We start from the raw sequence: 12,533 nt of genomic DNA, 5'->3' as shown, positions 1-12,533 counted from the left end.
AGATTGTTTGAATTTGTCAGTGGGACCAGAATGAGAGGAGAATATTTTCACTTTTAATTTTATATACTTTTTTATGCTTTGGGTGAGACGTTAGAAAACATTGCATCTATAATGTCTAGTTTTTAAAATATTTGCCATTAACAATATCTGATATTAGAATATTTGTTATATAATGGAATAGGCAAGTACAAAATAATATGTAGGCACTATGGCTGAAAATAGATACAATTAATATGCATAGTAGCCAAAATGCAAGTAATACATATATGTAGAATATGATTATATATCATTTATAATTAAAATATCATTTGATTTCTTAATATTAAAATGAAAAGTTTAATGATATATTTTTAAAACAGTAAACAAAACTGGTCTTGAATATTGCTACTTTTGATCATAACACTATTTATTGAGTTTTTGGAAATACTTAATCTTTGGGATCAGCTTTCTCTTTCCTTGACTTTTGGTTTTGACTTTCTCTTTCTCATGTCTCTTTTGATTATACAAGTCAGAAAGACAATTTGGTCTACCTTAAACTAAAATTGGAATTTACTAAAGCACTGCCAGAGTGACTCGGGAAATCAAAGTGGAGAATGAAGCAAGGCCCCAGAAGTAATTGTAATTACATTTCAGATGATAGTAGCTTCCATTCTCTACACTCATATCTGCTGTTTCTTTATTTTCTTGTTTTGTCTTCTGTCATTTGTTTTTCCAGAGAACAACTTTTGCTCTTTCTCCTCTCTGCCCCACCATAAACTTGACTATTGCTAGCTCCCGAACTTTACTACTTTGAATATAAACAACACAGGAAAGAGTAACTCATTTTTCTTACTTCTGATACCAAAATTGCCAGAAAAACAGCAAATTACCTTTCAAATCAGTGAACAATGATGAGATGATCATACTGTGCTAACTGGTAGCTCTGGCAATATCCTTGTGAGGAGAGCAACAATGAGTACTGATTAGAAAAGATGAGTGTCTGCTACCATCTGAAAATTGAATGCATTCATGTAAACATTTTTTGTACTCTTAGCCCAGTTCCTAGCATTATTTATGGATTCAGCAACATGAATCCCTCTCTTACAACTTATATCACCATATATGTGCTTGGACGTCTCAGTTGCCTCACTTTTTACTATGATTCACCCTTAATTCACCCTTTTTGTTGGTCTCCTATTCACTCCTGTTTGCAACTAAACCAACTTCTTCTGCAGTGTTCCCCATATTAGAAATGTGACTGCCATCCAGCCTCCCAGTTTGCTCAGAACAGAAACTTGGGAGTCAATCTTGCTTTACTCTTTCCTTAACCTACCTATACAATAAATTGCTAGCTTTCAAATCTATCTCTTATTTTGAGTCTGGAAAATATATAGAACTCTATTCCTCTTGCCAAAAGCATTTCTTCTAGACTACTATATTATTAATAACTTCCAAATTCTCTTCTCACATCTTCCCTGCCATTTCCTTTTATTGTCTTCCTATAGCAGCCAGACTAAGGTTGGCTAAAGACAATTGAATCATGCTGAAATTCAGTAGGAAACCACAGAAATGTTTTACCATAAAAGCCAATACTTGGTAGAACCTGCAATCATCTGATGATAATATGTCTCTTGCTCATTGAGTTCTAGGCACATTGTACATTTTTTGTTTCTCAAAAAAGTGCATCTACTACTCCATTGAATCAAAATTGCTGGGAGAAATATCAGTAACCTCAGATATGCAGATGGCACCACCCTTATGGCAGAAAGTGAAGAGGAACTAAAGAGCCTCTTGATGAAGGTGAAAGAGGAGAGTGAAAAATCTGGCTTAAAACTCAACATTCAAAAAATGAAGATCATGGTATCCATTCCCATCACTTCATGGCAAACAGATGGGGAAACCATGGAAATAGTGAGAGACTTTATTTTCTTTGGCTCCAAAATCACTGCAGATGGTGACTGCATTCATGAAATTAAAAGATGCTTGCTCCTTGGGAGAAAAGCTATGACAAACCTAGACAGTATATTAAAAAGCAGAGACATCACTTTGCCAACAAAGGTCTGTATAGTCAAAGCTATGGTTCTTCCAGTAGTCATGTATGGATGTGAGAATTGTACCATAAAAAAGGCTGAGCACCAAAGAACTGACGCTTTTGAACTGTGGTGTTGAAGAAATCCCTTGAACTGCAAGACGGTCAAATGAGTCAATCTGAAAGGAAATCAATCCTGAATATACATTGGAAGGACTGATGCTGAAGCTCCAATACTTTGGCTACCTGATGAGAACTGACTCATTAGAAAAGACCCTGATGCTGGGAAAGATTAAAGGCAGAAGGAGAAGGGGATGACAGAGGACAAGATGGTTTGATGGCATCACCAACTCAGTGGACATGAGTTTGAGCAAGCTCCGGGAGTTGGTGATGGACAAGGAAGCCTGACGTGCTGCAGTCCATGGGGGTCATGAAGAGTCAGACACAACTGAGCCACAGAACTGAACTAACGCCATGAAACACACACAAACACACATACTTGTTTCATTATTTTTTCCAATCTATTTCAAAAACAGTCACCTCCTTACTGCCTGGATGTGTCCTTGTCCTGTAGGTTTAACCTGAAGTATCATTTTCTCAAATAACATCTGCTGTATCTTCACATGTTAGATAAAGAGCATCTTTATGTCATTCCCTCTCCTAATAGTTCATTGCTTCCCATTATATCACTTAGCAAAACTTGTAATTTTTTACCTAGTGGTATGTTTCCTTGTTGAAACCTATGTCCCCTATGAGCTATAAGCCATGAAAGAACAAGGATAACAGTGTTGTGTTTTTTTTTTTTTTTTACCACTCTCTTTGTAACAAGAGCATTGCGTTCAGTGCTCTCTACTTATAACTCTCTCTTTAAACTTTCTCCTAATTTTATTTATTAAAGTAGCAGTTTGTAACATTACATAAGTTATAAACATTACAAAACATTTCACATGTTTTGACTTTTGTATACACGACAGCATGCTCACCACCAAAAGTTTAGTTTTCGTCAATCACAATAACTTGACTTACTCATTCTGCCCTCCTCAGCCTTTCCTGTCTGGTAACCGCGATTCTGTTTCCTGTATTTATGTGTTTGTTTTTGATTGATTTGGTTGGTTGGTGGATTGACTTTTTTATTGACATATGTATATGTGTGGGTATAGACACTCAGATATAGATAGGTATACATACACACACACACACACACACACACACATATATATATGTATATATATACACACACACACACATGTATATTTATTATTTTCCATTATAGGTTATTATAAGATATTGAATATAGTTCCTTGTACTGTACCATAGGTTCTTGTCAGTAATGTATATCAGTTAATCCCCAATTTCCAATTTATCCTTCCCCTCACCTTTCCCCTTTGGTAACCCCATTTGTCTTCTATGTCTGTGAGTCTATTTCTGTTTTGTAAATAAGTTATTTTTTTATCTTTTTTAGATTTCATATGTAAGTAATACTTTATAATATTTTTCTCTCTCTTTCAGACTTATTTCACTTAGTATGATAATCTCTGGGTTCATCCATATTACTCCAAATGACTTTTCATTCTTTTTATGGCCTAGTAGTATTCCATAGTATTTATATACCACATCTTCTTTATTCATTCATTGGTCAGTGGACATTTTGGTTGCCTCCATGTCTTGACTACTGTAAACAGAGCTGCAATGAACATTAGGTTGCATGTATCTTTTCAAATTAGCTTTCTCTGCGTGTATATCTTAAGAGTGGGATTGTTGGATCGTGTGGTAACTCTATTTTTAGTTTTTCGAGGAATCTCCATGTTGTTCTCAATAGTGTTTGTGCCAATTTACATCCTCACCAACAGTGTAGGAAGGTTGCCTTTTCACCACACCCAGCATTTATTATTTATATACTTTTTGATGATGACCATTTTGCCTGATGTGAAGTAGCTTCTTATTATAGTTTTGATGTGCATTTCTCTAATAATTAGTAATGTTGAGCATCTTTTTATGTGCCTATTGGCCAACCTTGTATCTTCTTTGGAGAAGTGTCTATTTAGGTCTTCTGCCATTTTTTAAAATTTGGTTGTTTTGGTTTTTTGATATGGAGCTATATCAGCTGCATATCTATTTTGGAAATTAAGCCTTTGCTGTACTATATCAAACAGTACATTAAAAGGATCATACATCTTAATCAAGGGGAATTTACCCAGGGATGCAAGTATTTTTTTAGTATCCTCAAATCAATCAGTATGATTTACCACATTAATAAATGGAATATTAAAAACCAGGAAAAGCTTTTGATAAAATTCAATGCCTATTTATGATTAAAAAAAAAAACTCTCCAGAAAGTGGGCATAGAGGGAACCTACCTCAGCATAATAAAGGCCTTATATGACAGACCCACAGCTTACATCATACTCAATGATGAAAAGCTGAAACATTCCCCCTGAGATCCAGAACAAGACAAGAGTACCCATTCTTGCCACCTTTATTGAACATAATTTTGGAAGCCCTAGCACAGAAATCATAAGGAGAAGAAATAAAAGGAATCCAAATTGGAAAGGAGGAAGTAAAACTGTTACTCTTTGAAGATTATGACATGATACTATTATACATAGAAGATACTATATATACTAGACCTCATTAATGAATTCAGTAAAGTTGCAGGATACAAAATTAATATACAGAAATATATTGTTTATATACAGTGACAAATATCAGAAAAATTATGGAAACATTCTTATTTGCCATTGCATTTAAAAATGTACCTAGGAATAAACCTACATAATGCAAAAACCTGTACTCCAAAAACCATAAGACAGCGAAAGAAATTGTAGATGATACAAACAAATGAAAAGATATACTCTAATCTTGGAATAGAATAATCAATATTGTTAAAATGACCATACTTGCCAAGACAGTTTGCATATCAAATTACCAGTGGCATTTTTTACAAAATTAGGAGAAAAAATTGTTTCATTTGTTAGTTTGTATAGAAATGCAAAAGACTGTGAATGTCTAGGAGAATCTTGAGGATGAAGAGTAGAGCTGGAAGAATCAGGCTCCCTGACTTCAAACCATACAACAAAAGTACAGTAATCAAGAGTATGGCACTGGCACCAAAAAAAAAAAAAAAAAAAAGATAGATCAATGAAACAAGATAGAAACCCCAGAAATAAACTCAGGCACTTATGGTCAATCTGTGACAAATGAGGCAAGAATATACAATGGAGAAAAGACAATCTCTTCAATAAATGGTGCTGGGAAAACTGGACCAGCTACATGTAAAAGAATGAAATCAGAATATTCTCTAATACCTAATACCATACACAAAAATCAACTCAAAATGGATTAAAGATCTAAATATAATACTAGATGGAAAACATCTAGTGGAAAACATTCACAGAGCTCTCTTTAACATAAATTGCAAGAGTGTTTTTGTGTGTGTGTGTGTGTGTGTGTGTGTGTGTGTGTGATTTGTCTCCTAGAGTATGGAAACATATCTCTTGATAGAACCCTCACCTCTTCCACCAGCTGCACAGCTAGCAAAGTGGTGTCTTACTAAGGAGCTGGGCTCTAAAATGCCTCGTAGTGAACATTTAGCCACAAATCCTGTAGAAATAGTTTTATTTTTAGATATAAAATATACAAAATAATAAATATGAAATATCTTATATTTCTTGGACTCATAGTTTGCATAAATATGCTGTAATTACTGATGGATGAATTAATAAATTATAGCTATCCATAAAATATTTATTCAAATCAATTAAGCCCAGCTTAAAAGATGCTTACTCCTTGGAAGAAAAGTTATGACCAACCTAGATAGCATATTGAAAAGCAGAGACATTACTTTGCCAACAAAGGCCCGTCTAGTCAAGGCTATGACTTTTCCAGTGGTCATGTATGGATGTGAGAGTTGGACTGTGAAGAAAGCTGAGCGCTGAAGAATTGATGCTTTTGAACTGTGGTATTGGAGAAGACTCTTGAGAGTCCCTTGGACTGCAAGGAGATCCAACCAGTCCATCCTAAAGGAGATCAGCCCTGGGTGTTCTTTGGAAGGAATGATGCTAAAGCTGAAATGCCAGTGCTTTGGCCGCCTCATGCGAAGAGTTGACTCATTGGAAAAGACTCTGATGCTGGGAGGGATTGGGGGCAGGAGGAGAAGGGGACGACAGAGGATGAGATAGCTGGATGGCATCACTGACTCGATGGATGTGAGTTTGAGTGAACTCTGGGAGATGGTGATGGACAGGGAGGCCGGGCGTGCTGCGATTCATGGGGTCGCAAAGAGTTGGACACAACTGAGCTACTGAACTGAACTGAACCATTTCTGTATACTATTTCTGTTGAAAGATAAATAAACAGATATCCAAAGCAGCTAAGTAGTTGGTGTAGTCACATACAATCCCTTCTTAGCAAACTTGTGCTGTTAGATTTGATGTAGATTTTGTCTTAGTAGATTTTGCTGTTCACATATACATTTATGGGATTGTATTTTATTTTTACTTTTGTTTATGAATATGTTGAAGGAAAGTTGAAGGATAAGGCATTTTATGGTGTTTGGAATTAGAGTTTGCCAGTAAAGTTTGATCTGTGTGTACAATGCATCTGGTGAAGTGTGGTTCACGACATCCATTGTTTTGCAGCTGATTGTCAACCTGTAATGCTCTGCTGACTCTGCGCTTCTTCAGTGATCTTGTCTCCCGTATGCTTATCCTTCTGGAATGCTGTCATCAGCATATTGCTGTTCATGAATGACCGCCTGGAGAAATTTTATGTCACTTCTCAGTTTATTCTAAGAATTTTATCTACAAAAATTAAATCAATATCAACCATAAAGTAAAATAATCACAATTCTTCACAATTTTGAAGAAAAAGTGGTTATTTTCTTCAAAACAGGAATCTAATTTTTAAACCATAATGATAAAGTCATCAGGGTATTCTTTTATTCTGACCTTCTAAATAAAAATCAAGCAAGGAAAAGCTAGAGGAATTTTTGTCATGCTTTCAAAGATGTCAATCTCAATGTACAGGCAGTCACATTTCTGTTTTATTGATACTTTTTTAAATAGGAACAATTTTCAAGGTTGAACTAAGGTTGTATTAGTCAACACTATTAAAAGTCCTAGAACTTCCCAGTAACTATATTCAAATTCCATTTTTACAAGTTGAATCTGTGTGTGTGTGTGCATGTGTGAGAGAGAGCCTTTATTATAAGAGGCAGTAAACAGCATCCTTCTTTGCCTTCGTAAATTCAGAACTAATTGCATACTAGAACATTCAGAGAGATTGAATTAGAATATAATACAATCCAAATCTGGCTTGGAATGCAGCCATGTGAGTATCCAATACATTCTTAGGTGCCCCACTGAAGTTGCTGACAAAAATTCAGACCTCTCTCACAGGACCAGAGTCTGTAAGCGTATGTCTGGACAAGCTGAGATTTCATCCTGTAGACAGACCACACCAGTAAGAAGGAGAGCAAGTTTGTTTACCCAATACCACTTACCAGTTTATGAATGGAGATAAGAGAGTGAGAGGTAGGAAAAGAAGCCAGAAGGATGCTTCTAGGAGAAGTCCCCTTGTGCAGATGGATCCAGGGGAATGTGGAGGGTCCCTGGATAATTAAAAAGTGAGTTTTATAGACTGGGTGTGTTAATGAGGGAATGTTTGGACTTGAAGTATCAAAAATACACTGGGCCTAATTTCCTGTAGAAGTTGCTTCTGCATTGATGTTTTCCCCTTAATCACCATCAATGGAGGAATCACTTTATTAATTTCTTACCCATGATATAAAATTCAAGAAAGCGTAAGGATAGAATATGTAAGGTTTTCTTGAGAAAAAGAAAAATTCTAATCTATTCATGAAAATATTTCTTACCTGTATCAGTTCCTCAGACATATTTCATTTGTACCTATTCTTGAATGTCCTCACTTTTATCTTTTGCTTCCTGTCCTCTCCCCCTTGATTTCCTCTTAAGAAATCTGTACTGCTTAGAATTACTAGGATAGCTCCTTAGTTCATATATCATTTCCAATATGTCCCTACTTAAATTTATATACCATACAAATGCCAGAAATTTTACTGGACTTGTCATGTCTCTAATATTAAATTCCCTATAACCAGTGCTTCTGCAGTATGTCAGCTCACCAGATGGTCTCCGTTGAATCCTCCCAAACCTCATGTCTCATCTCTCATTTGCCTACTTCTTTATTTAAAAAAAAAAATGAATCCAACACCTAGAATGTGCCAAAAACTACATTAGACAGTGTGGTGTCAATATGGCTCTAAATAGATTCGATCTTTGCTATAAGGAATTTATATGCTACTGCAGAAGACAGAACAAATACAGGCAAACAGCCAAATAAAAGGAGTAAAAGGAGTAATTGAAATGAAGGACATGTAATTTAAAAAAAGAGAGATTAAAAGAGAATCACCTGAAGATGGGGATCTAATTTAAAGAAGAAATATCTAAATCAGTAGAGGCACCTAATATGAAGATCATTTCCAGATGGAGGAAACAGCATTTTAAAAATTTAAGTGTGAAAAAAAAAATCAAGGGTGAAAAATCTTAGTTCACTCAAGCAACTGAAGGAAGATGAGCATGAGTCAGTTTTCAAGGAGAAGACTGGTATGAGATGAAGTTAGAATAATAAATAAATGCCAGGAGAGCCAGGGCTGTATTAGTTTACTGACATTTTCTCTGTCCTTATATTTTTGACCCATTTTTTGAAATATTTCAATATAAAATAAACCCCTTTACTCTTTGCCCTTTTCTACAACTTTGTCAAACTTTTTCTGAGGTAGGATAACCAAAAACCAGAAGCACCTAGGAACCAGTCAGCTGCTGACATTTGTGAGACTCGGGGTAAGAACACAAAAGGGGGACTCACTTTAAAAACTGTTCAATAAAATAGTTCTAGCCTTGTAACTTGATAAATATACCTTGCCAATGCCAGCTGCTTGCCCCCATACTGCTTCCCGATGACCGGCATGGAGACAATGTTGTTCTCCGTGGCCTTGGTCTCGATGAGGTCCTTGAAGTTCATAGGCACAGAGCTAGTGGGCATGCCGATGCCCCCGGGCCATGTTCTTGGCCTTGCGCTGCTCCTGCATGGCCTTGTACTGGAAATCCTTCCCCAGCTCCGTGTGGGTGAGGAAAGATGACAGGTTAAGTCCTTAGTGTTAGACTGGCCACCAGCTCCAGCTGGGCAGACACACCAAAAAGCGGCCAGCACAGTGGTGACGGAGGTGGACCCGGCTTACGTGAGCCTCTCTTCAGGGAACAGTGCTCCTCTCAGCCACAGAAGACAGGGGAGCAGCTGCTAGCTAAGTAACTATGTGGAGGGGCTGAGAGATGAGACGAGTCTGTGTCCTGGAGCCCACAGGTGCCTGAACTCTAACTCAGTGTGGTTCATGTGCTCAGGGCCTCCACCAGGGGCCCCACTCACCAACATTGGAGGACACCACCCTATTCATGATGTCAGCAGCCTTGTTGAACTTGTCCTTGACGGATGGGGCACCAGCACTTGGTCCGAGAACACGGACTTCCAGCCCAGGTACCACTTGGTGATCTCCTCCTAACTGGGGCTGTTACTCAGCCAGGAGCATGGTGCCTGTTGAGAGGAGACAAGTGAGAAGCTGGAGTCCACCATGGCAACAGGTGGGAGCACAGCTTCCACTTGCATGTTTGGGTCCCGGTCCTACAAGCTGGTGATACTTGCAGGGTTTCAGGGACTGAATGGGGTCAGCTCGACAGTAAAGGGCCCTGCATGTAGACTGCACTTTGGCCTCCCACCCACATCCCTGGGCCTCTTTGAGGATCAGGGATGACGCAGGTGGAGTGTTCCAGACCACATGAGGCAAGTGTTCAATAAAGGGTGTTCACGGTGGTCCTGAGGATTTCCCTGGTGGCTTAGACAGTAAAGCGTCTATCTACAATGTGGGAGACCTGGGTTTGATCTTTAGGTCGGGAAGATCCTCTGGAGAAGGAAATGGCAACCCACTTCCAGTACTCTTGCCTGGAGAATCCCATGGACAGAGGAGAGTGGTAGGCTACAGGCCATGGGATTGCAAATAGTCGGACGTGACTGAGGGGCTTCACTTTCACTTTCTTTCACTTTAGTGACTTGTAAAGCTATGATAAAATTACAGATTTTTTTTTTTTTTTTTTTTTTGGATCCCTTAGCATCTGTGAAGGAACTTGGCAATGGGGAGAGAGCAGGTCCTGGCTCCAGACTAACCTGGTCTTTCACTGTCCTAGATTCGGACCTTCAGAGCCTCATGACCCTCAGGAGGAATGACCTGGGTCATGCCCTAAACCAGGCAATTAATTCAAAGGTTCTGGAGTATGGTTGAAAGGGAAAATATGGCTTTGATTTTGTACATGGGGAGAGAATTCTCTCTCCATAGAAACATGGTTGGTAGATGGCCGGAATGGATTCTCTAATACAAATTTCTCTTATCTAAGTTGAAGGACAATACTGACCAGTGCAGCTATTAAGTATAGAGCTAATGCTGCTGCTGCTGCTGCTGCTGCTGCTGCTGCTGCTAAGCCACTCCAGTTGTGTCCGACTCTGTGCAACCCCATAGACAGCAGCCCACCAGGCTCCCCTGTCCCTGGGATTCTCCAGGCAAGAACACTGGAGTGGGTTGCCATGTCCTCCAATGCATGAAATTGAGAAGTAAAAGTGAAGTCGCTCAGTCGTGTCCGACTCTTAGCGACCCCATGGACTGCAGCCCACCAGGCTCCTCTGTCCATGGGATTTTCCAGGCAAGAGTACCGGAGTGGGGCGCCATTGCCTTCTCCGAGACCTTTCTTATTTATATTCCAGTCTCTGTTGTTGAAAGTGGGTACTGAGTACACAGGGGTTCTTGATGTTACTCTCCCTACAGTTTGTTAATGTTAGCAACTTTCTGTAACCAAAAAAGTTAGAAAATATTTTAATATCTTCTTGACAGTTCGAGGAAATTTTATGTTCTATGTGAAGAGGTTTAATTTGCTTGGTCACCATTTGTTTATAATCCTGCTGATGTCTTTAGTAATACACCCTCATTAATGGTGGGTAAAAATAATCAATGTGCTCTGTAATATTGCTTTTTCTTTCCTGAGTTTATCCTTGGACTTGGCATCATTAAATTCCAGTAACTTTCCTTGTATGTTTATTCTTTATATTTAAATAATCTTATTGACATTGACGGGCTTCCCAGGTGGTGTAGTGGTAAAGATCTGCCTGCCAGTGCAGATGTGAGAGATGCAGGTTAAATCACCGGGTCAGGAAGATCCTCTGGAGTAGCAAATGGCATTCCACTCCAGAATTCTTGCCAGGAAAACTACATGGACAGAGGAGCCTGGCAGGCTACCGTCCTTGGTCTCGCAAAGGGTTGGACAGGACTGAGCAGCTAAGCATGCATATCCATTGACATTGAGCACCATCTTATAAAGGACTCCAAACTCTTTTTCATCCACCCAAATTCTAGTTTAAAATTAGCTCAATGTGAATTTTCTTATGTTGAATTACATTGCTTTAAATTTTAAAAGTTAGTTTTTCTCTTCTTACAGAGTGGCAGTCTCAATCTTTCAACATTGTTTCTTCTTTCCATGAACTTAATCTTTAGATCCATGATTTAGAATCTAAATTTAGGATTATACTATTTTAAGCAGTCTTTGTGTTCTTTTTATATTTTTAAGATATTCCTTTTTCTAATTCAAACCTATTCTTTGCAAAGCTTTCTTTTCAACGTTTGGATAATAACACAGCCTCAGGTATGTGTGGAGAAGGCAATGGCAACCCACTCCAGTATTCTTGCCTGGAGAATCCCAGGGACAGGGGAGCCTGGTGGGCTGCCGTCTATGGGGTTGCACAGAGTCAGACACGACTGAAGCGACTTAGCAGCAGCAGGTATGTGTTCATATAGTGGGGCTATAATCAAAACCATACTCCTCCTTGGGTAGGATTTGAACACATCTGAACCTCAGATTGGGACTCAAACCCATAATCCTTGAACTAGAAGGGGACATGAACCTACTGTCTTTTAATTCAAACTACTCACCTGGTGTCAGAACTTAAGCTCGGGTTCTTTCATTTTGTCACAGAAGGAATTCAGTGTGAGGCAAAGTGATAGGCAAAGAGTGAGTTTATTAGCATAGTATGCTTGTGAGAGATACAAGTGGGCTGGCATGAGAGCACAGCAACCCCAGGGACCAAGGGGGCTACATTTGTATAATCAAAGAAAAAATGGGGAGGGAAGAAGACCATATTCTTCCTCATTCTTGAGCAGACATCAAGGATTAAATCATTGATTTCTCCTTCAGTCTCATATGGTGCTTCCCAGGTAGCTGGGAAAGCTACCTGGTAAAACAACCTGCCTGCCAATGCAGTAGACACAGACAATGTGATCTCAGTTTCTGGATTGAGAAGATCCCCTGCTGTAGGAAATGGCAATCCAATCCAGTATTCTTGCCTGGAAAATTCTGTGGACAAATGAGCCTGGTGGACTACAGATCATAGGGTCTCAAAGACTCTTGACATG

General features: G+C 38.6%; 1 protein-coding gene across 22 annotated transcripts in view; it reads left to right on the top strand.

Annotated features, from left to right (window-relative positions):
• Positions 1–12,533, top strand: part of CCSER1 (coiled-coil serine rich protein 1) — a 1,462,911-nt gene that overhangs the window by 780,182 nt on the left and 670,196 nt on the right. For 3 of the 22 annotated variants that reach the window (XM_044946334.1, XM_044946333.1, XR_006552541.1), the window contains one exon: positions 6,646–6,986. The exons of the other annotated variants lie outside the window; for them this stretch is intronic. In XM_044946334.1, the coding sequence (XP_044802269.1) occupies positions 6,646–6,663 (18 nt within the window). In that variant the 3' untranslated portion in view covers positions 6,664–6,986. Of the gene's footprint in view, positions 1–6,645; positions 6,987–12,533 lie in introns of those variants that run through there. 22 annotated transcript variants of the gene reach the window in all.

Source organism: Bubalus bubalis, chromosome 7, assembly GCF_019923935.1.
Source record: "Bubalus bubalis isolate 160015118507 breed Murrah chromosome 7, NDDB_SH_1, whole genome shotgun sequence".
Lineage (NCBI taxonomy): Eukaryota > Metazoa > Chordata > Mammalia > Artiodactyla > Bovidae > Bubalus > Bubalus bubalis.
The sequence above is the reverse complement of the archived record's forward strand: the minus strand, read 5'-3'. Positions and strand labels throughout refer to the sequence as shown.